Source organism: Athene noctua, chromosome 1 (genome assembly GCF_965140245.1).
Source record: "Athene noctua chromosome 1, bAthNoc1.hap1.1, whole genome shotgun sequence".
NCBI lineage: Eukaryota > Metazoa > Chordata > Aves > Strigiformes > Strigidae > Athene > Athene noctua.
The window spans coordinates 164,988,682-165,014,406 of NC_134037.1; the positions used below are offsets into that span (position 1 = coordinate 164,988,682).

Sequence of the window (25,725 nt, forward strand, 5' to 3'; positions counted from 1 at the left end):
CAGACAACAAGGAGCTGGAGGGACGTTGCTTGCTCTCCTTCTGATGGAATGACAATGAATTTTGAAGCATCTTGATTTGCAGTACTGTAAAATGCAGGGTCACTTTTTCTACCATTGTGAAAAAACCCCCAAATATTTCATAGTCCAACATTAAAGCACGGGTCTTAAATTTTTACACAAACAGATGCGTTGTACTGTGGCTTAAATGTTTAAATAGTAACAGACAGAACATAACCTTTATATCAAACAAGAAGGGCTTGGATCTTTTCAGTGAATTAGATACTAACAGATAGGAAGTTCCTATTGAAAGCATTTCCTGTATTGGTGGTCCCTGATTTTGGCAACTTATCTGGGTAGGAAATAAACGCAGGAAGTATCTGTCTACAGACTCTTTATCATCAAGGTAATTGCTGTAGCAGCATTTTGCTGTTTATCAAGGTAATAAACATATAATCTAAAAAAAGATGTTTTTCAACTCCAAAGAATGAGGTTTAAAAAAAACCTTACAGGCTAGCATTACAGTTATGCAAAATATTCCATGTAGAATTAATATGCTGCTACTTGTTTCTCTCAGCACAACTGTAATTATGGATTTGTCAAATCAAATATTTCCAGTCTCCCGTAGCTTTTTTCCCCAGTTATAGCACTGTTTCTCTGTATCTCGCTCCCTCATCTCTCTTAGGTCAGGTAGGTCATTTTAAAGAGTTCTGCCACTTCCCATAAATAGTTATTCACCACCCCTTCCTGCAGGTATTTGCATATACCCAGTCCTTGTAATTTGTTGTTGTATTTCCTTCCCATCTATCAGGCACTGCTTACCCTGGCAACACATACATTTAACTAAGCAAGTCGGATCTTTTCCTAGTGTGAAAAGGTTACGCCAGTCTAGTGACACCATTTCCCACCCATCAGTTGAGACAGACGCTCCAAATAAACATACACCACAAGTGAAAGGAGACATCGTACCACATGCATTCCTTGCACTCAAACTTCCAAAATTCACCATTCCAAAAGAGCATTTGCCTGGTCCACTGTATGTGGATGATCACTTGGTGTGTCCTCCAGCCTAGCCTTACAAAATTGCTATTACACAGGATCCTTTATAACCTTTTAATGTTCAGTGACATTTTTATTACAATAATTGTAATTTTATTCACTTTACTTTGAAACAAATGAAATTTATGACATGATAATTACCAGAAGTGGTAATCACTGGTTTGTACACAGCAGTTATTAAAAGCCATTACTAATATTATTTGTTAATTACCCACTAATATCCCTTTCCTGAAAGGAAAATCTTTAGAAAGGTCTCATCTTTCTAATAGGAGACTATGCGCATAGCAAAAAACAGCAGCCCAGTGCCTAAGGATGTATGCCAAGAAGAGAGGAAACTTCCTTGTGATACAGGTTTGCAACCTGAATCTCACTAGATTTCTTTGAATTTCTTCTCCCTCTGTTCCCTGTGATGAGTTGTTTACAGGATTATGCAGCCCCTCTTTTAAGGGGGTGGGAGAGAGGGAATAAACTGAAGGACACAGCACTGTCCAACTTCAGACAGGCTTGGTTACAACATTTAACGTAACCCCTTCAACCATAAAGACACATTCATCTTTTAAGAAGAGGATTGATACCTTTTTCATATAAGTGCTTGAAAGTTTCTGTATCATCGGTGTTTTAGACACAGTCAACATTTCTTATATAATACACAGATATATATTAAGGAGAGCAAGACGACTAGCATAACACATGCCATTTTGGCCAACCATTGGCTTTTCATTACTGACAACATGCAAAGCTGCTAGTATTTCTCCACTGTATAATTATCTATGAACAGAATTTTTTAGTAGTTAATGATGAATCTGATAAGAAACCACATGGCAGTCACTAAAAAGATTTTTGTTAACAAGCTTTAGCACTGCATGTGGTATTTTCTAATAAAGGTATCACCTTTACTTTGTTAAAATTGATAATCCAAGTGATACAAACTCAATTTGTCTTTTTCTTTTCTCCACTTCGCTGATTTTCAAAAGAATTCTGCTGGCTTGATTCAGAAACATGCATTATGAAGCCTACTTCTTTTTGAATGAACAGCATTATCTATTTTTTACTGGATTATAAACTCTCATTTGGAAAATAAATATCTTCTTTTGGCTTTCACATTTCTCAAAACTACTTCTGTATTTTTCAGCAAGTCATTCTCTAAGAGCTCTTGATTCTTTTAACGTTATTTCTGAAAGGCCTTTTGTAACTCCTGGAACTTGCTGAAAAACATTTTATTAAGAGATAATATAGTTCTTGTTAAGAAAAAAGAAACAAACAAACCAACTCAGACAAACATACATATTTTCCAGCTGTTGTTCCTTGTCTGAGGACTTGATTCTAGAAAGCAAAATCCTTATATTTGACTTCATTTTGGCATATGTAGCCACAAACCAGTTTGACTTAAATGACTGATGATTAAAAGCAAAAGAAAACAACACAAAAATCCCCCAAATACCAACTTCTGTTCTTATATGACTATTTATTCCTTGAAATTGTACATTTGTATTTGAGTCACAAATACTGTTTTACCTGGTAATAATTTTAGGTCTGATTCTACTGCCTTTATTGGAACAAAATCTTCATTAAATTGGTGGAAGCTTTGAATTAAGGAGTGCAAGATCAGGCTAAGTGGTTTAAGGTACTCTTACTGTTCTTGCTTCTCATTCACCAGAGCACTCAGGTGTGTTCTTAGCTTTAAGAGGGTTGTGTCATATCACCAAAGCCAATGGAAGTATTTACAGGCTTAAAGTTAAATATACCATTGGATCATTTGCTAAGTGATAAGAACAAAAAGAGAATAGTCTTTATAATTTTTTAAATGCAGGGAACAGAAGTACAAATTGCTGTACTAGTTCTGTTGGATTCAGTGCAGATGTAGTCCTCTAAACAATGACTTAAACATTTCCATACACCAAGAACGTTTTGGTTTTTTTTTTTTTTAACTATCTCCAGCTTTCCTTGGCTTTAGAAATATATGAGTGAGTACTTAGATTTTCTAAAAGAAAGAGAAAAGTAATACTATAGTGAGAAGCACAGACTAAGATTCATCACCAAAAAAAATCTTGCTACCATATACTGCTTTAATCAGTGTATCTATACTCTCTCAAACTTCAGAAACCATAAAACCATCCTGTCTTTTATCAAATACATAAGATTTTTTCTCCCAGTTATCATAGCTTCCATGTGAACATGACATTACAAATCAATAATAAAAAGTGGATATGCACATGCTTAGAAGTAAATGAGAGTAAAGGAAATATCCATAAGTGTAATCAGTAAGTCACTGTAAATTCAAGATAACTCACTGAAGAGGTTTTCTAAGAATAACTGCATTGGCAGCAGGGAGAGAAATACAAGACTTGTTACCTGACAAGGAAGTAGAATGCTAGCTGTATTTTGCTATTTAAGGTTCTTTCCTCCTCTAAACGATAATGGGGAAAAAAAAAAAAAAAAAAACAACACAAAATTACCTTCAGGATAGGTATTTTTACTTCATCCCAAGGTAATGCTTAAGTAAGCTTTGCTCCATTCTATTAAAAAAACCCACCAAAAATACTGATGCCTAATTCAGAAACCTTTGATATTTTCTAAAATTGTTTTTACAGTAACTAGTGGGACACTTATATTTAGCAGTGGTGCGATGATTTGATAATCTTCATCTTCAGTGCTTTGCACCATTGTGCTACTGCATGTATGTGCCAGATACAACTTGTGCCAGAAGGAAACATGTCACCTTAGCACTGAAATCCTGTTAGGAGACCTTCTCCACTTGGAAAAAAAAATAAAATTATCCTTCAAATGTCAAAAAAAACCCATAACAGTGAGTTTAGCTGTGTGTGCAACAGGTATAGGGAAGCGAATGCATCAGAAATATCAGCCCCCTGACCTCATACCAAAACCAAAATCCTGGCTGTGGAGGTGCACACCCTCTCCCACTACTCTCCTCTCTGCAGTTTCCTATGTCACCCTCCATGGGAGTTGGCCCTGCTCCTGGTCAGAGGGAGAGGTCTCCAGCCTGAGAGAGGGTGACTGCTCTTACAGCATAAAGCTAAGAATTAAAGTGAGCCATCCATGTCAGATCCTAGGAAGAAGGTACTGCTGCATCCTCCTTCTTAGGAGAAGTGTTCCACGCAGAGCCTTCCCCATCATGGGGGAGAAGGGGAAGGGGGCAGCAGAAGGAGAGCAGAGGACAAGAAGAGACATATATTCCGGTAAAGTCATGCTTGTGATGTCAAATCCAGTGCCAGAAAACTTACACAAATGCTTGCCTTCACAGATACCAATTAGCCTCAGTTAAGTCAGTCTGATTTCTCATGAGTCCTGAGTGTCCCACAGGTCTGTCTGCAGGTTTGTGATAGGAAAAGGATGAATCAAACAGTCTTACTGGAAGGCCACCTTTGCATGTGTGTATGTTTAGAGCAATTTCTACCCAGTTATGAACAAATGCATAGCCGTTCGCAACCCAATTTTGACACATAATGACTCCATGGCTTCCCTGAAGAAGACAGTGAATTCCCAGCACAGAGATCCCAGATAAGGCTCTCCACCTTCTTTGACCACAACCTCATCACCTGCATTGGGATAGTTGGGCTACCCGTTGTCAGCAGACAGCACAGACCATTATATTGAAATTGCAAAAAACATTTGCTAAACATTGTTTGTTTAGCTAAAGCACAAACACTCGTTTGGCCTTTAAATGGAATTTCTTTATTTCAGAAACCTCTCAGTTAAATGACTTCTTTATGTACTCTGTATAGAAGAGGAATTGAATCTCTTTGGACTGGATTAGCTTCATGTCAGAGTACATTTCCTGCGTCTGGAGTACAAAGCACCTGTCATTCCTTTCCAGTCATTTTGCATTTTGCACTTGCATAAATAAAATGCTTGTTTCAGCATAGAAGGCCCTCCCAGCACCCTGGGCATTAAAATCCTTAACGTTTTGGGGTGCCTATTTCCCCCTGCAAGTTTCACCCTCCCAGACAAGGAGACAAAAATTTATGTTCTTCCACTCAGGAGGCTCTGCTGAATGCATTGCACTACTAGGCTGTATAATACACAGCTGCACACAGTCTCTTCTCACCTCTGTAAGTGTAAGGTGGAGTTAAAATAATAACAATGCGATATTGTTTACAATCATTTACCCTATTATAAATCAGCCAATATAAAACCTCAAAAAAAATAATAAGAGCTCCTCAAAATGCATACAACATTGAATCTCATAGTACCATCATTTTTGAAAAAAAAATACCCATCGACACCAATAGTGCCTTCTGATTACTAGGTGCAAAAAACAGTGTTACTATCTCAGCACTTAGCACTTCTTTTAGCAATGCAAAACATGACTCCCTGAACCTCAAGATTTTCATAGAGTGCCTGTCATGTGCTGTATGCTCTGAAATGCATGACAAAATCAAAGGGAATTCAGATATTTAAGGAGTTACTTAGCATATAGTAGATACTGGCCAGCAATGCAGAGGAGATTTCAGATCTTTGTCTCTATTGATAAACTCTTGAAAGCATCAGTGATTACAAAAAGAGAAATTTCATTACTCTTTCTAGTCATATTGTCTTCAGGCAAAACTTTCAGATTTCAAAAACCATAACAAAAATCATCAAATGATCTTTAAAATGTAAACATCTAAGCAGAAATTAATGAGAAATCAAACTGCAGCTCCACTTAGCTAATGGTCAAGCACCACTGCTATTCTCTATCTCTTACTAAGTCTCTGGCATAATTAGAAAATTACAGAAATACACAATACCATGAAAAAATCAAATACCTTGATCCCAAATCTGATAATACAATGCTGCAGAGTCCTCACTGTACATGTTGTTTTGCTCTTTACGTAAAATTAGTTTCACTATCACAAAGCGTTTAGTTACAGTTATACTTCTGCAATTAATCACAGCTATTGCTATATCTGTAACTGCTATCCATTGCAACATACAGAGAAGCAAAAACTAGATAGACAGACATATACATTTATTCAACTTTCTAAGTGATATAATCTGAAAAACTCAGCAAAGCCATTAAAAAAACCCCAAAAAACCCATGCACCAAGATCAATTTATAAGCCAATAAGAGAATTTTATTGTCTAAAAAATTAAAACAAAAAAGAACACGCCCATGAGAACTTGCCGCCACCATTAAAATAACATTTAGAAAGGTCCCAAGTATAAGGATAAGAGTTTCTAGAAAAGCACGTAATTAACACCTGCATGAGAGAGAAAGAAGAACTGGTGCCTCTCATATTCCCGCTTGCTAATATTTGTGTCCCCATCAACAAAAGAAGCCTTTAAAAGTATCCAAAAGGTTAGTGCTCTTAGGAACCCTTTTTTTCCTTCCAGTGCACACCCTCTCCCCTTATGGCAGTCCGCAAACACATCCAAGTTGTCAGAATGATACCTACAAGAAATTTCAGAAGCTCTCATAAAAGGGCTTCGCATATGCAATCCACAGCACTGAACAGTGAATTTAAAAAACTCAATTTTTTTTCCGAGTTTGAAGTTTTTAAGCCTTGCGGATGGTTGGAGTAGGAAAAAGGAAATTTACTAGGCAGTACAAAGGAAATCTTGTTGTCCTCTATTGTGGCAGTGGGGGTGTTGCCCAATTCTAACTTATCTAGGTTGATAAAGGAAACCAAAGAACACGCCACTGAAAAAAATTCCAACAAAAAAGGTACCCCTTTCTTACCTTAATAGTGCTTGCCATAATGTGATCAAGATTATTGATCGCTAATAATTGCTAATAATAATTATTGCTTCGCTCTGACCAGAAAGAAGTTTTGATGAGGTTGTTTAGAGCGGATGAGATTGTGCTAACTCTGGGAAATGAAGTCAGCCAATGGCAGGAAGAGGTTTCTATTGGTCCTGGCCACTGCAGCTCGAAGAAACAGGATATTTGGGAGTGAAGAGATAAGAGTCCTAAAACAATGTTGTTTTTCTTGATGATATGTGACTACATTTTTTTTTTTTCTAAATTTTTTTTCTAAACAAAAAAGTCAATTGCCTGTGACTGCCTGGGCAGGTGTGATCTGATGTGCAGTAAGTGTGACATGCCACTTCGAGGCAGGATGCAGATGTCAGATGAAATGGGCCAAATTCAGCACTAGTTTCATGCAGTCTATTCACTGGGGAATTGCTGATTCAGGGCCAATGCCAGACTTGGTATAAGCGGGTGTAACTCCAAATACGTTAATGAAGTCTAGCCTCACTTACGCCACATCTATATTTGTCCATTAACCTCATTCCTGGATTCTTGAGCTATTGACACTTTCTGGCCTATCTGATCTAGCTTTTTTTTTTATTCTTAGAGAAGAAGCTAGCACATTGGAGACAATCAATTCTTTTTGATACCTCTTTCTTAATGAGGAAAGGAAGTCACAAAAAGACATTTCAAAAGAAAATGCATGAATGCCATAGGCTTAAATTTTCCACACTCCTCCTTTGCTTCACAGCTCTATCCATGCATGAAAATTAGATGGTTCCACTGGCAATTCCCTTCCCAGTTGGAGTGTGATAGTAATTTTTTATTCAGTGTTGTATTTTTATTTGTACTTTTGTAGTACTTGGCAGGCACAGGGCACCCCAAAACTACCAGCTGTGCAAACAGAATACCGTCTCTGTCCAGACCCTTGCTTAGGAGTCCTGAACTAAAAAAAAAAAAAAAAAAAAAAAGGGATGGGAATAACAAAGGCAAAGTGTTTCCACAGTACCATCCAGTGTAAAAGTCTACATGTGAAGAACCACTCAGGATCCAGTGCTGGGACAACCCTCTTGCCCGTACGAGTCCCACATTTTCTGTTTCTGTAAAAGACGTAGCTCCTGGTGTTAAGAGATTCTGAGCTTTCAGCTAGAAGAGAAAAGCTTGAAAATAGGGCCCTCAAAAATTGAAGGAAAAAATAAAAGTGAGAATTTATTGATTTTTTAATAACCTTGTAATTTTTAAAAGCTGCTCCTAATACAACCAGTTTATGATTTCTCATAACATCAAACCATGGACACATAAAGCACTGCAGCACTGGGTAGATAAGTCCCACTGTAATAAGGTCCTGCCCTCTGACCAGGGAATCAAGAAATAATGATGGCTTGTCATAGCATTATTTAGTGGAAGCAGCTGACCTCACCCTCTCCCAATGCCTTCCTCTCAAGCTCCTTAGGAAAAGAAAAGGAAATCGGAGTGTTGTTCTGTAACTGGTGATGACTGCTGGCATTCGGCATGCATGTTTTTTTTTCAAATGGTATACAATGACACACAATTCACTCTTCCCCTCCTATCCTTACCCGAAGAAGGTGAAACGCGGCCATGCACATTTCAAGAGACACACAGGGAGGACACAAAGCATTGCCTGCTTGGCCCTTGGGCATTCATCCTGCAGGCACTGCTCCATCTCACCCGGGGCAGGGCAGCAGAAAGGCTTGTCCACACACTCCTGCTCATGGGAATGGCTCTGCCACCCGCTAGATCCTGGGAAATCCTTGTTTCCAGGTGCCCCATGAGGACAGAAGCACTGGAAAGCCCGGACACAACAGAGTGGCACAGGACCAGTGCAACTGGGATCTGGCAGAGCTACCCCAGGGAAGACCCTGTTTCAAGCTTTGTGGCATGCCACCCAGCTGAGCCTGTGTCTCAACTCATCTCCAACTGCCTCACAAGCCTTGGAGCCCCATCAGACAGCTCTGGACCCTGAGGTGCCACAGGATCAACTCAAGTTTTACAAGTTTAGCTTGATTTTATAGTTCACTTTAAGAAGCTCTGGTTTCTTGCACTGTAAAAATTACTTCAGGTCACTTCAGAGCAATACAGAGTCAGCACTGCCGTGCAATAGTTTATATTCTCCATTAGTTGGTTCATGTAGAAATCTGGTGTTGCACTGCTGATTGTCCTCTTGCAGTCTACACTTACCGAATTACTGTGCTTCTGCAGAGTAGGTAATTTCTGGTAACTTTCCTATTTTCATTACAAACAGTATGAAAAGAAAGCAATTTACAGTAATTGTATTTCATGGGGATGTTGATTTCCTCCCTTTTCATCTCCAAACAATGAGCAAGACAGCCAAAAGATTAGAACCTTTTTCTTGAAATTTCAAAGCATTGTATAATGTTTCAGTTGGGTGACTTCCACTCCAGTTAAGCCCATGATATTTTGTTTTTTCTCAAATACAGTGAGAGGCTTGAAGTATCAGTTCCAGCTCTCCAGCGGATGGGATCTAACAAATTAATTCACAAGCAGGTTTTATTAATGATTCTTCTCCAGCCTATCTCCATATAGACAAACCTCCTCTTGATTTATACAGGGCTTTTAGAAGTATAAGGCAGGCAGTATCAGACTCTGCTGAGCTCTATTATTATATAAGTTTTACAGAGCCCCACAGCCTGGTAAGGATTTTGCCATTTTAAACTGGCACACGTTCTGTGCCAAAGAATTCAATGAAGTTTATTTGACTTTCAAACTAATACCCACAGGCAGATTTCTGAGAGCTTATGCTTATGTCGGTCCAATTGCAAGACAGAGCCTTGGTATTGTAAGGAAAGGAAAATAGTGGGTTATCAAATCACCATCATCCAGTTGCAAAAGAAAAATAGTACAAAGACTTCTTCTATTTCTCTCTTTTCTGTATTTTGTTAAGGTTAAATAGAAAGAAAATACGTTTTTGTTATGTTAGGCAACTATGTGCTATTGTCTGAAATGCTGTGTGAGTTTGAAAAAAATGCAGCTTGGTCAACAAACAGAATGAAAACACAAAAAAGTACTAAAAATCCACACAAGTCACCTAACACTCTCTCACCCCTTAATTTCTCTCAAGCTTGTCATTCTAATTTGTCTGGGCTCCTTTCTGTTGGAATTTTCTTCTACCTTCAAGCCTGCATCTAAAAACCACAGAGCAACAAAACACTACAGTATGTGTTAACATTACCCATGTGCTTCAGTTTCTTGATCAAAACACGGGTTTTGCACATGTTTTAAAATTACAGCTGTGCTTAAGATCTTTCCTAAATACAGACAGGCTTAAACACTGCTTTAAGTGCCTTCTACCTTTAGGACTGAAGAGGTCCCTCTTTAGAGTAGAGCTTTCTAAACTGGAGACAAAGGATCTGATCTATGTTGATCTAAGTCTGATTAAACTAGCAGGGCATTGTACAGACCTAAATATTTGGTTTGACCATGCAAAAGAAGTAATTAGACTAGGTCCTAAACAAAGAATATAAATTTCTAAAGAAAAATGTTGGTTTGCTTGTTGCATCCTGTCTAGGATATACTAGAATATGTCCAATAGGCATGCACTCACCTAAACACATGTAAAATATTTCCAAAGAGACCATTTCTCATGCTATTTGAAACACCACTATCTCTAAAAAACAATCCGGTCCTTGGATTTTTTCATATCTTATCCACTAGAGTGTTACAATGTAGGAAATATATTGCAATATTCCCTATGTAAACAGATCTGCAATCAATCTTGCTGTCTGTGAGGTAAACCAAGAACACTCTTCTCAGCCTGGGCTGACCAAGATACTAGAGACACACTCTGCTACCCTCACTAGTGCAACTACGTCTTCACAATGCTTGATCAGCAGCCTGCCCACCTCTCTTCTTTCCCTTTTACTTTCAAAATGTTATTAGTACTGCTAATAATGTGCCCTTCAATTCCTTTAACTGTACATATTTCTTTACATTATAATAGTAATGGGAAAAAAAGAGGAAAAAGGAAAGGAAAGGAAAGGAAAGGAAAGGAAAGGAAAGGAAAGGAAAGGAAAGGAAAGGAAAGGAAAGGAAAGGAAAGGAAAGGAAAGGAAAGGAAAGGAAAGGAAAGGAAAGGAAAGGAAAGGAAAGGAAAAAGAAAAGAAAAGAAAAGAAAAGAAAAGAAAAGAAAAGAAAAGAAAAGAAAAGAAAAGAAAAGAAAAGAAAAGAAAAGAAAAGAAAAGAAAAGAAAAGAAAAGAAAAGAAAAGAAAAGAAAAGAAAAGAAAAGAACTCTGTTCCTCTTATTGACATTACAGGTAACAAGGATCTCCTTTAATTAGAATCAGGCTAAAAATAAAAAAAAAAAACCCCTTGAGTACAATATAAGACTTTGCACTGCAGTTTTTGTATGCAGATTTTAAGAAATTTAGGAAAATTAATGCTACTTCACAGCACATGAAGATACATCTGCAAACGTCTTAATCCTCTCAAAAACATGTAGCATTTTGCTTAAATGTATCTCCAAACATCACTTTGGTCATCTCAGATCAGTGTGTGAGGGCCAAATACACTCTTACCAAGTTGTCAGCAAACCCTTCAGCAGGACTTCCTCCCTTTAATTCACAGTTTTCAGCTGGCTCTGAAGAAAATGTCAGTAAATCAACTCACAGAAGGGGAAACTCTCCCCTCACCACAAAGAAATGGGCTTTTAGCAGCAGAACAAACAGGGGTGCTCAGGAGAAGAACAGAATTTCACAGCCTGCCCTGAGGGGCTGCAGGGCCAGCAGCAAAAGTGCTCCTCTCTGGTGTGATGGACCCTCATTCCACTGTCACCAGGACTGTTGGGCCTTCAGGGATGCTGAAGGGACCTTTTCTTTCCACACCTGAGCAGGTTTGATGCAGCGCCAGGTCTGAGGGCACAAACTCCATCCTGGGAAAAATGGGGTCCAGTTCTGGGGTGGGCTCATATCCATTGTCCATGTCTGGAAACGTTTAGGTCAACTCTGGGAGGAAGGCACTACTCTGAGTGAAGTGGGGCATTTGCTTTTGCTATGTCAAAGCCAAAGCAGCCAATGCAAAGCTGCATAATTAATACTAATTATCACTACCTGGCCACTGAGGACAATGCAGCATGCATCCCACAAAAAGCACCCTTTCCTCCAGTACTGTTTCCAAGCTTTCATGATTCTCATTTCCCTTACTACCAGGTCTTGCACCACAGTGGCAGGAGGAGGAACGCGTCCTCGTCCCTTCGATGTCCCCCCAGTCAGCGCTGAGCACCCCTGGGAGCTGCGGGCGGCTCGGCACCGGCCGTCACTAGAGGGTGCTCCCGGTCCCTCTAAGGGAGAGCTGCTGGCTCGCCTGGCTGCATTGTTTGCTCCAACACGACACAATGAACAGCTCTTTCCAAAGTCAGAAATTACTTCTTTTAATAACAGGAGTACTTTAACAGAATAGATAAAAGAGATTTCTTCCTGCTGTGGTGGCACCCACTGTCGGTTTTGCCCTCAGGGCTGGTTACGACTTAATCTTTTCTCACTCTCCCATCTTTGCTTCCTTTCCATCACCCCACGCACTATCTTCAGCTGCTCCAACCCGTTCAGCCAATTAGTCCCCTCCCGTCTTTCCCCCATCCCCACCTTCCTTCCTCTCATAGCAGTGAAGTCACTTCACTCTCTGGCAGAACCGAAGAGTCAGGAGAGAGCCCGATTTGGGGGCAACATGATTTTTTTGAAATTTTACTTCATGGAACAATAGTAACCAAGAACGGATTGGTTTTCGATGGACAAAGTTTAACAGAAATGAAATGTTGGAAATTTTCACAGTGAAAGTACTTCATTTACTGCATCTGAGTCCTTAACTATGAGTCAAGCTATTTAAACTTCTATCAGCCAAAGTATTTTTGGTGACTACACCACTGTTTGCCCACCTTTTCTGCTCTAATCATCTTTGGAAAACAGCTATGCTCTCTACATAAAAAAAAAATACCACAGAAATGGGACATGAAATGGGAGCTCTGTTTACATGTCACGATTATTTTGACACTGGAGTTATTTGCAATAGCCAACACATGTACTTCATAACAGGGAAGTGCTGACGCACTCATTTGCAGACAGGGAATTGAATCACTGTCTGCTGAAGTGGGATTCACTTCATCAGGCTTCAATGATTTTAAATGTAGGTGTGAAAACTAAGCTAGTTCTCTAAGACTTCTTCTGCAATACAACTATCTTCATCATGTCATTCAGTCTCACCTACAACATCTGCTTAAATGAGGTGAGATGAATCACACCTTTAAAGTACTTCTTTCTCTCTCTCTCCATTACCTAAAAAGGGAACCTGTACGATTATCTGAGACATCCAGCTTTTGGGCAACTCTGCTTATGTGAGATGAATCTCACCTAAATTTTCTTTTAATTCTTCCTTAATTTTCCCATCTTCAAAATGTTAACAGTTGAATCACCAAATGCCAAAGGAGTGCTGTACAGGCTAATAATTAAAGTGTGCTGAAACCATCAGCTGAAAGTTGCCACCGATATGAAAGCTATTTCTTTTATGTTTGATGCTAATTTAAACCTGGTTAAGTGACGATACCACAGGACACACACACAAAACGCAAAACCAAACCAAAACACTTCTAAAAAGGAACTTCTCTTCAAGGAAAAAAGACGTAACTGTGAGGGCAAAGGCTGACATTTTTCATCACTTTCTTCCAAATGTTTTAGATAATTTTAACTGAACTACACAATAGTTTGAACTGGGTATTTCAGAACACTGTCCTTCAAGGTCCTGCCAACACTAGATTGATGGGCATTTCACACAGCAAATATGTCTGGCATATTGGATTTCTACACCATATTAGTGAGGCTGTTTCAAGATTTTCATCAAGAATGGAACCTATTAAAGTGTCTCTCACACTCTTCTGGCTTTTATAGCATGCTTTGGAGGATTGTATGCTCTTTTTTTTTTTTTTTGCTCCACAACCAGGAAGTCTACAGAAAATGCTTTCAACTGTTTTATTTGACCTTCCACCTCCAGGTTTTTGCCTAATCTGCAAATTTGAATAGGAGGTATAGCTGTGCTTTCCCCCCCCCGCCCCAGTAACTAGCTGAATTCCTTAAAGGACCAGACACGCATCTAAAACTGGGACTCTTTTGGTATTGGCCTTCTTTGTTAGTGGCTGTGAACAAGAAACAGATGTGAAATATCTGTGTTTGAAATGTAGTGACCCAGAAAGACCAGGGCTAATCCAGATCATTCTTAATAACTGAAATCTGCCACCCTTTGACCACCTTGAGATACATGCACACACCCTGGAATATCCCCACCCCCACCCTAGCAGACAGATAGACACAAATAGAAACCCTCAGGACTTTCATACATCTTTGTGCTAATTATGAACTCAGATATAGTTCAAGATTTGAACCACAACAAAAAAAATTGATTCCCCATTGATCTTTTTCCCAGTATTGATCAGACTCCTTCCATTTAGACAGCTGTCTTCTACCAAAGGTGAATTCTTCAGCATCAGGAAGAGAGAAAATGTAAAAGAAATGGTAGACATACAAACAAAACTTTGGTCTACTTAGTTTGTCTCAATCCATGCCAGGTATCTCACAGCATCTTATGTCAAAACTGAAATAATTACCCTGTCTGCAGTAGCGACCACTTCCTTGGTGCCACCCCTGGCTGTGGGTGACAAGGCACAGTTAGAAGAGCAACAGGATGGGGGTTGATGGAGCAATGAACTACTTAGACTCCTCCATGAACATTTGTCTTTTGTCAAAATTATGAAGGAGAATCTCAGGTTGAAGGAGATGCCATTCATGTCATTGTTTCCAAACACTAAATGCATGCTGCATGCATACACAGTAAAAGCAAACTACTTACACTGCACTGGTAACTTGTTTTTCTTTGGTTTTCTTATGTCTAGGACAGAAGAAGACATTCAGCTGTCCCTTTTAAATACTGAAAGCATGAAAACAATAATCACTGAAAAAATATTTTGCAGTGAGATTCAAAAAATAAATAGAAAATAAGCACTTGGAAAATGTAATAGTACATCTAGGAATACTCCTGAGGCTAGGGTCTGTGGTCCAAAAAGGATAAGTCACACATTTCTGTAACTGTCTGATATTTCTGACTCTCTCTAAGACCCCATAATACCATAAGTCATGTGAGAAAAAAAATAATTTAAAAAATCACTGTTAACTAAAACTGGACTATCTTGAATCTCAGTTATACCATTAAACTGAAAATATTCACCACCGTTTTGAAATAGAGCAAATATGCGAGAGGAAATAATAACCAAAAATGCCTGTAGAGACTGAAGTTTTCTTGTGGCTTTCTGAAGAGCAGAGAGGATAGGTCTCAAATCACAGCATGATGATATGTTACAAATAGCTCACACATCTCTAGCAATGAAACACCTCATTCCTCTCTTCTGCTAGATCCCATGTCTGGGATCTTTACCACCTATCTGCAGTGGTGGCCACGCACAATCATCTGGTAGAAGAAAGGACTTCTGTTTGGAAACTGGGTGATCCCAGAAACTGCCTGTTGCTAACTCTCTACCTTTGGTGTTATTTAAGCAGTTTATAAAATAAATTTTTATTACCAGAACAGGACATGCCTGTGAACTCTTCTAAAAAGTAACAGGGTACCTTGGAACTCTAAAGCCTGATGGCAAATACCAAGTATTCCCAACATCCAAGAAATGTCATGCTGATAATAAAGTCCTACCTGATCTGATTTCTGCATGACCACATTTCTAAATCTCAGTACATTTAGAGAAAGACATTTCCAACAACATACAAGAAAATCAGGTTATTATCTTAAAAGTACTACAGTGAAATCAAAGGACTTGGCAACGATAAACCAAAATATTTTCTCTTGGGGACTAAATAGACTGGCAAGAAAGAGAGCAAAAGAGTTCTCAATTACTTTAATGGATAAAAACCGAGGGCATAAATTGCTTATCACTTTGGAAAAAGGCACTGAATATAGTTAACTGCCAAAATAATTCTAACTCAGAGTTTTTACAGACCTGAGATTTGTCATCATCATCACAATCTTTTTACCCATATCTAAAGCACACTGTAGGTTACACAGTGTTTTAGGAAAAATGAAGACAATGTCCTGCTTCCACTGACATGGATGGCAAAACTCCTTTTGATTCAATGGGACTAAGGTTTCAACCCACTGAGATTTAAACAAAATTACACAGTGTCACAGTTTCCTGCAAACAAAATTCCAAGTTTCAAAGGGCTCTAAGTAGGTCATGTTACAAGACACAAAAAGTACTGTCCAATAACAAAAATTGAGCAGAAGTGGAGACAGGGAGGGAACCAATAATTGATACAATTTAATGCATGATTTAAGGCCCGGGAAAGAATCCCTAAAGCCTTCTCCTACTATGAAAGGCTTGCCAGACATGTGTGAAAAACTTGCTAAAACATGTGTGTTGAATTACCTTGGTGGCCTGTGACTTTCCCAACAACTACTCACAATTAGCTGAGATCCAGTAAAACAGAAATAAAGTTTTGTATGCAGCATTAGTCCTGCAGAATGGGGCACTTTTCTAAAAGGATCTGTGTTTTGGGCCTGGCCCTAGAAGATGCCAAACTTCTCCAGTTCATGGCATTCAACGACACGGGGTATCTACTTCTTAATCTCTATCTTCCCAAAAGACTGTATCAACTGAAATACAAATGTTTAAACTCTCCCTTCTTCCGTTGAGCTGGATCTGACTTTGAATCACTTTATCTTACTCTAGAATTAGCCCAGTATTTCCCACAATGTACTGTGACTGGTCTACAGAAGAAGTTCCTTGTGAAAGCACATCTATCTAAAGTGCTACTGCATTTCTCAAAAAGAAGCTGTGGCACTGAGGCAGTTTGGTTTCCTTTGCATCTTTGCTCCCTAATTCCTCCTCCCCACAGCCAAGGACTCCTCCGTCCCCTCCTGTCACCTGCAGACACTGTGCAAGCGTCAGGGTTCTGTAGTCATTCTGGGTCCATGCCTGTATACCAGGCAGCCGTGGCCAAATGCCATGCAAAATGCACCCAGTGCAGCACAAACTGCTCCTCCCACCTCTCCCTGGGTGGGCACACAGCTTTTTTCCCTCGCCTCCCTACTGAGCTACACAACCTCATAGAAAGCTGATTATCTTTGAGCTCTCAACCCCTCCATGAGTGGATGGAGAGCTCTGTTTCCTTATGAAATGCGGACAGGATCTACTTAAGGCAAGCCTGTCCCAGACTGTCCCTCCAGTCAAATCTGCCCCTATGCTGAATGGCTGCCTTGATGGAGGGGTGATCATCTCTTCACCCATAGATTTGTAACCGGTATCCCATACACAATTCTATGCTAGCAATGAAGAGAATCAAGAAGAAAATTTTGTTTGGCTTGTAAATGGCAAATTGGTTACAAGGGGAGAAGAAATGTTATTCATGTCAGTGTCACTTTTTAAAATGATCTGGCATTAAAGAAAAAGGGAAAAGAAAAGGGAGCAGGAAAGAGAATGGGAACAGGAAAGTAGGAAGTTCTCCTTAGACTTCAAAATAACCAAGATTTATGAGTTTTTTAAGTGTTAATATTTCATAGCTTTTCAGGTCCTAGGTTCAACAAAGGACACTACTGGTACCTGTGTTTTTGTCACTTAGCAACTGTAACTGTTGGATTTTTTTTTAACGATCTCATTTTGGTTTTGAAAATAATACCACACATGTGAACTTCAGTGCTGCAAAGACTTATATACGAGCTTATCTTTACACAGTTGAACGCTACATTCTCATTGACTTTCATGAAGAATACATAAAATGTGAGAAATTTATGGATGTGGTTTTGCAGGCTTGGGACTATTTTTTAAATTTTGACTTTTTCTGAGAAGCTTCATTCTAGCTGTAGCTGAGCCTCTATTCATGCCTTCACATACTATAGGCACAAATGCTTGAAGCCACTGGTTTGCATGTCCAGTGTAGGTCAGTCTACTGCGAGACCTACCAGTGTAATCATATATTTAGAGTTTTAGGAGAACTAAACAGCAGGTGAAAAAAATGCAGGCAATTTTCAGCAAACCTGGATTTCCTTGTCTGATGTGGAAAATAGTCTTCAACAGACTTTTTAAAGACATTTTATTGATACTCTTACCAAGAGTATAGAAAAATGCCACTTGAAAAACAGTCCTGTATAGATGGATTGACCTTTGTACCCTGAGCTGCTGACACTACTATTAGTGCCAGTACTTCATAAGGAGTTATTCAGCATATCAACCTACTCTGACAACTAGCCACAGGTATTTAAATAGCCAGGTGGTTTAACACCCCAGCACTCAAGCACAGTGCTTGTTCCCCTTCAAGGCCGAGCTTGCAAAGACCTCTTACCATATGCATCATTTCCATCACAGTTCAGTGAAACTGTATTTATTTATGGGCAATGCAGTTATTTGCCAAAGAATGTGGTTTGGGGACAGATGAAGCCATTTGCTAGTTCAGGACAAACTTGCTGAATAGTTTTGGCCTGAACAAAAATAACAGCAGGCTTTGAAAACACTGGAGATTCCCTTGAACAGGTATTTTAAGTGGTTTCAACACTCTGTTTTCAGGGCACTTGTAATGAAATCAAAGAAAGGAAAAAGCATGATTCTCAAGGTTTTCAAGGAGGGAAAGTCCCCCACTCCTTTCTCCATGGTCGTCTAGCACATGCCCCAGCTCAGCGCTTAAGATCACCTCCATCCCTGGCCAGCACAACTTGCCACCTGCCAAGACAGCAGCTTTGTCATTCAGTCACTCACTCCCCAGCTCATCCCCTTGCTTGCTCTTTAACTGTCCTGGGCCAAGTGGGACAGAAGGAATTATAAGCAATTGAACTACGATATCACACTTGGTCAGATGCCTTCCTGAATCAGGACCCTCAATCATAAACTCAAAATGGCAGCCCCAGATCTGGGGGTTGGGGAAGCTTTGTCTGCCATTGGACTACAAATAACACATAAGAATAATGTTATAAAAGAATGCATTTCTCTCAAAGTTACGCTTGTGTAGGCTTTGTTCAAGCCAAGCATATGCAAAACCAAAGCTGTGTATCTGCCAATATCGTAAGTATGATCCAAGCAAGTCCATCGAGATATTGCCAGCCACACAGCTCTTTCCATGAGGAAAGAATTTGGAGTGTATTATTTGACACAGAACCATATAATTGCAGCATCAAAAATTATAGTAAATGGTTCTAATCAACTGCCAAGAAGTGGGATATTTTACTGGCTTGAGCAAAAAAGCAAAAGTTACAGCAAGTCTGATGTTACTAAGTTGTCATTCTAGAAATTGCCCTTTGAAATAAAACTGAAGTGGGTAACAGATAAAATGATACATGTTAGTTCAACTAAGGTTGAAAAACAAGTAGATTGCTTTTGCAAGCTTCCTATACCAAACAACAGAACTTTCTGCTCTATGAATGGCCATACATGGTTATTTATGTTATTAATTTTAAAGACTGTACAAAAGAAGTCAAAACAGTTGACTTCAATTATAATGACGATTTTAGTGTATTCAGCTCTTAACAAAATATTCAGCTGCTATGAGTGAAGTTTCATTTGAAGGATTTTCTCCCTCGGGCTAATTTGCTTACTGTGTCTTTTTTTCCTACAGTTGTTTGTTTTTTATTTTAAGTTACCCCGCCACCTACAGATTAAAATAAATCTTGTGCATTAAAGTATCTTATGGAAATTATATACGTAAACTCATGCTCTAATGACCATGCTATTTTGGGCTTCAATCTCATTAGTTACATGGTGATTCCCTGGGCAAGGCATGGAAAGAAACCCCTTCCCCAAATATTTACAATGTACTAAGGAAATGCAAAGGATACAGTAGGGTGACAAACATCCTTATGCACTGGATAAATTAGGCTAAGTAAAGCAGATTGTTAGGGAGTAAGACTTCACTGGGAGAATGGTTTTTGAGAAGAACATATCATAATGGGGATATTGTTCCAACATTTTGGGGAGAAGTGACTAATATATCCCTTATAAAATATAATTCCGAGCCATGTGAAATATTTGCAAATTTGAGTTTATTTCCATGAGTTGCTTTGGATTATTTAAAGAAAAAAAAAAAAAAAAGTGAGAAAATGAGGAAATGTCAAAACATTGTACATATAGAAACATTTCTAAACCAAAATGTTTCTGTATACTCAAAGAGCTGTGTCCAACTTACAACAGTGTGCCACAAGCAGGAATAATGGTGTCTATCTCCCATATTACATTTATATGGTAGTGTGCTGTGTGTTAACACTGTATTTCTTCCCTTTTCAAAGTTTTCAGTGTGTTGTCTGTCCAAGGAAGATGACTCATGGGAATGTACATGTCCCTTGCACTTCTTGCCCTCTCTTTGTTTTGCGGTATTTGTGATTTATCATCTCGTGTCTAATTCTTGAGTATTGGAGGTTTTGGTCTTCATCTGACAACTTCCACTTCCAAAATGCTAGTACACAAGCCCAGTCTGTATTCACAAAGAGGGTTATCTGTGTGGAGTTAAGAAATAAAAATCACATCAGCTTCTTATGTGTGAGCAGCTGGGTAGATCTCTTACCTACATAACCGTAAGACTATGAAACCTTCCACACAAATGCTCTTGGAGCACAAGCAGCTGACCAACAATATCAAAGCATCAGACTGAAAGTGAAGGAAACTTGTGGTTTCTTTATGACTCTGCGATGAATTCTTTCATCAGATTAACCACTTCTGAAAGCATCCGGCATGTCTAACATACTCAAGGGACAGCCAGGATCTATTCTAAGGCAGTGTATGCAGGGTCTGACTCAGGAGAACATCCTTATTCAGGAAGGACATTTAATTTTAGGTTGCACTTTAAGCACATGCTTAAATCCTATTAAAATTGGTGGAATTTAAGTTTACCCTGAAAGTTAAGTATGTACTTAGGCAATTTCCTGCATCCGAGGTTAGTAGGCAAATGCAGGTAGACATACAGGTTGCTACTGGTAAATGCAGAAACTTGTAGAAGAAAAAAAAAACAACCAACACCTCAAATGGAAAGCTAATAGAGCATCAACTAGTATTAAGTTTCTAGAAAACTAGGAAGAAAACCTAAGAGAGCAGGACTAAAAAGAAAGTGGTCTCCTACTCAAAGTCACAAATGTTATCTCTGCATGTGGCATTAAAAGAACAGCAGAACAGAGACACACTGTGCTGCCACAAGGTGATTCATGGAGGGAAATATCTGATCACACCCATCAACGAGATGTTGCTTATTGCCCCTTCCACTTCAGAGACTAAAGGGCTGTCACACTGCAGGCCAAGTCCCAAGCTGTGCTGAGACTGGCATCTCTGAAATTAGGGTGTCTCCTGAGGCACCAGCACCTCTCCAGGTCTAGCCCTGGGAGAGTTACAGCTGGGGGCTTTGATAAAAGAAAAATACATCTCTGCTTCATAAAAGCCAGGCTTATAAATGAGAACATTTTGCTGGAAAATACTCAAATCTGACACAGGTTTGGACATCCTCCAACACTTACAGAACAGCAAATCAGGTAATCAAATGCACGTAAGTCAGAAGAAAAACAGCCTTGCCAACCTCCAACCATACCAGACCTGGTGACCAATGACAGAGTCAGAAACTCGGAGAAGCATTCAGGGTAGTGGACAAAGACACTAAAAACTGTCTGGATATGAAAGCAGTCATTGGATATGCAGTAGGCTATTTTGGCATCATAATGAAATAAACTTATCACTTTAGGAAATTGTTCTTTATCTGGTTGTGCTAAAGAAATAATGCCGATAATGTTAAAACATAGCACTACTTCTTGAGAAGAAAAGTTCCTATTTGAAACACTTTTAACTGTTACTGCACGTAACTGACCAGGGCCCTGTGCCACCCATGTGTGAGAGCAGCTGAAAGAATCAGTCCTGAGCATTGCCATTAAGTTCTAGATTCACACATTTCAGTCCACTAAGTTGGAGTTGGCATTTATGTCTTTGTGGGGACCGACCATAATTCCGTGTTCAACCCCACAGGTCACAAAACCTGGTTTAATTGATGGATCTTGATTTTTCATCTGGGCACAGGACAAATAAATATGGAGAGTGACCTGCCCCCAAGGAGATATCTCAAGGCAAAGGAAGTAACTGAAAACAAACCAGCATGAATCTGCACTGTTATTAAGCAGAAACTATACACCTGAGGCGGCAGCATGTGCTCAGCCCAGCAGCGCTACGCCTGCATTCCCTTCATGCCTTGGGGTCACCTGCTGCTGTCAGAAGTGGTGCTCCACAAGCAAGATTTCCATCCAGACCTTCGTGGGGAGACAACTGATGCAACCTGGAAACGAAGACAGAACCACTAAACTCTCTGGCCAAAATTATTTCCCTGCAGCTCACTGAAGGAGGATGCTGCCCCTTGGGTCTGTCCCAGTGGTGCACTCCTATTAACTGCAGAAGGTGACTGCATGGGGATTTCAGAAAAGGTACCACAGGCTAAGGGTGGGAGAAGGGCACACTTAGCAGAAGGACTGGCCATTACTTTGTGTTTCAGAGCAGCAGAGCTATTATAATAGAAATAGTATTAGTTAACATTTCCATTAGTAATCCTCATACCTTCTGAGGATAGAGAGATGTCTTGTAAGAAAAAGCAGATTGCTGTCACTTTGTGAAGAATTTTGTTGTCCCCTGTGGGGGCTCAGAATTGCCCACCAACATTTTAAAAGTGCAGCAGAATGCAACTTGTGATGCAAAGGGGATGAGAGAAATGTTGTTAGAAGGTTGCTTCCTTAACTGATTTTATCAGAATCACTTTAAATCACTCTTACAGCTCCAAAATCATGGAAAGCATGTTGGGAAAAACAGTGGTGGTGTGGGAAAGAAAAACAGTAGCCTTTATTTCCAAAAAGTATATAGCAAAGATTAGTTTTCTGTTCTAAAACAATCTTTGCATTATCAGCATAGAATCAGACTGTCAAATCCTGACCAGGTCATTTATGGTGCATCAGACATGCACAAGCCAGGAAAAAAAAAAAAAAAAAAAAAAAAAGCAAGCCTTTCTTAAAGGGATCACTGAAGACTTATTTCGCTGTAGAAGGCAACTTGGGTTGCAGAGAACCAGTATCCACCCCAAACAGCATAAAAAGAAATCCTGAGACCACTTCAAGCTGTGTCTGGGCTGCCTATAGGTTGCCCCATACCCAAGTGAAAATGAGGCCGCCCAGGTGAGCAGCAAAGCGATCTTTGTCCTCTACCAGCTAAGCACAGTAGCTGCTATTGAGCCTGTACCTTTTGGTGAGATTTATGATGGCTTTGTAGCAAGCCTAATCTAATAATAGGCAGCTTAATATCACACAAGCTGTTGCTTTTCCTTGTGGGACTCAACTTCCATTAACGTCAACTGCTGGGGAGGATGTTACATGTTCTCAACTCCAGTGGGTTCCCAGAGCTCTGCTTCACATAATAATAACAAAGTGCAAAGATATTTTCCAGGATAAGATGACACCATTTCTTATCAAGTGAAATTAATACAGAAGATAATTTTAAAGAAATGATCACACTCATTCTTCTCCACATCAGCAGGAAAATGTCTCCGGTTTGCCAAGTGGGAAGAGATGCAATTAGCTGAGGAAACAAGTATTACCAGGTTTTGAAGAAGCACAACAAAGCATGAGCTCAATAAAGACCAAGTTTCCAAGAGTAAACAACATCCAATGGTATTCTCTGGCAAAGAATGGAAATTGGTGGTTAGCAAGCCATTTGGGGAAGTAATCATGGAAACGACTAAAATTTATTTAAAAGGATTTGATAATGGGACAGTATATTTCTGTGCTGGCACAAGGGTATGAACATTTCTGAAAAAGTTAGGGCAAAGTCAATGGAGAAGAGCTTACAGTAAATATTTTGAAGAAAACACTGTTTGGAGGAGGTAGCTTTTTGTATTACAATCTCCATTTCATTCAACCTCCAGGAAAGGTCATTGATTTAATCAAAAGCTTTTTTTTCCCTTTGGTTAGACTCCCAAATGTACATACCATCAAGATCTGGTGCACAGAAATAATTTGAAGCAAATCTTCTAAAAAAGGTTTTGAAGATGCTTGCCAGTAGAACATTGTGCCTCACAGCTATAATATCAGAAAAAGCCATTCAATTTAAATTAATATATTTGGCCAGACAGCTATATTAAAATTCTTGTTGTTTTTTCTGTTATAATGGTAGCCTGTGGTATGACTAGCCCTCTTCAAAAATCTGTATAGTTATTGCCTTTCTCTTGCCTAGGGTGCATCATATGTTTTTGATTTTGATGAGCTGCATTGCACTACCTCATTAAAACAAACACTTATGCAAAACAAAAGGCTGTGTATCACAGCGCAGGGTATGTAAGCCAGCTTTGAAGACTGCAGTGTTTCAAAAGCATGTTTCAAAGGAGAACTTCCGTCGACCCAGCTACACTTGTGTTTAACATTTGTGGATGATGTCAGACACATTCGGTACCTTCTTAGCCCCTGCAAACAAGGAGGCTTCAAAAGCCGTGCTAGCTGCAGCTGTAAAGCATGCAAGTGCAGGGCTGGCTTGCTGCTGGAAGGGAAAGGTAGGACTTTCTCCCCATGTGCATGTCTTCCCTCCACCCGCCCGAGCAGCGGCCGTACCCCGACAGCGGCTGGACGCGCTGCCCCGGCGCTGCTGGACAGCTCCGCTCCTCGGGAGGGGGCACCCGCCCCAGGACCACCCTGCCCTGCCCAGAGGCCTCCCCGCCTCCCGCACACCTCTGCTCTTGCACAGAGACTCCACTCCCACAGCATCTCTTCAGGGAATCGGGAGGGATGGATTCTGTAGGAGTACTTCTCTTTTTTTTTTTTTTTTTTCTGGTTCATTTTCAGCAACTGCTTTCAGCGGAGACTATTTCTGCCTTTAAAGATGGCTGGTTGCCTCACACTGGAGAGGAGCGCTCACGTAAAGGGAGCTTTGGATGAATACAGACACCGCAGATGTCTGAAGTTAGGTGAGATGAAGCCTAACTCAAAAGCCGAGACACATGACTTCGCTGTGTATACATTTTTTTAGTGGCTTGTTTAAAAAACCTCAAGTGCCAAGGTTGACGTTTTTCATCCAAATCTCTCCAGCTGTTTACAAGGCAAATTACATCATTGCTACTACTGGCTTAACGAAGTTTACATCAGCTAGATTTAGAAGGTCATCAAGATGTTACAGAATCTCAGTGATTATCGTGGTTTTGTAGAACGTATTCCTCATGCTAATGCCTTTTCATTATGTGTCAAAATACTTAGATTAATGCAAGCATTGATGCAAATATTTGCATACTTTAAAAAATGTTCACTGTTAGGCATTTTTGTCTCTCCACAAGCTCATTTTTAATCACTTAACTTTGAGATTCAATAACCACTGGTAGTAAAAATTCAGTAACATTTTCTACAAACTCCATTAAAATGTAAAACTATTAGTTACTGAAATTGTAACTCAATATAGAAAAGGAATTACCAAGCTATGTGCTACATCAATCTTTCAAAATGACTACTGTTAATCCATATATTCTACACTTGTAAAAAATATACATATTTTTAGTTTTTCATGTGGCAAATTTCGAAGTCACTGACCTGAAATTACGACAAGACTGTGGTGCTTTGGAAGCTAAGGATACAAGTGTCTTTTCACCATGTATTGATTCCTGGAAGTCCTGAAGGATTACTTCAATGAAAGACATTTGAGCACTGCCAGATTTGTTTCTGTCCTGTAGCTTAGACAGTTTTGATTATCCTTTCAGAAAATGTACTACAGGAAATGCACGGAGTGGACTGGTCATACAGTTCGAGTATAGGTTTTTAAATCAACATAGTGAATTCATAGCCACAGTCTGAGTGCATTGATGCGATGAATTACTTCAAAGGGCATACAAATGTGTAGAAAATAATTCTATTCTCATGGAAAACTACAGAAGGAAAAAAAAAAAAAAAACCACACACAACCAAAAAAACCCAAACAAAAAACCAA

General features: G+C 39.4%; 1 protein-coding gene across 3 annotated transcripts in view; it reads right to left on the reverse strand.

Annotated features, from left to right (window-relative positions):
* Positions 1 to 25,725, reverse strand: part of ERG (ETS transcription factor ERG) — a 109,789-nt gene that overhangs the window by 59,473 nt on the left and 24,591 nt on the right. The window contains exon 1 of one of the 3 annotated variants that reach the window (XM_074903828.1): positions 6,737 to 6,838. The exons of the other annotated variants lie outside the window; for them this stretch is intronic. Coding sequence (XP_074759929.1) covers positions 6,737 to 6,754 — 18 coding nt within the window. The 5' untranslated portion in view covers positions 6,755 to 6,838. Of the gene's footprint in view, positions 1 to 6,736; positions 6,839 to 25,725 lie in introns of those variants that run through there. 3 annotated transcript variants of the gene reach the window in all.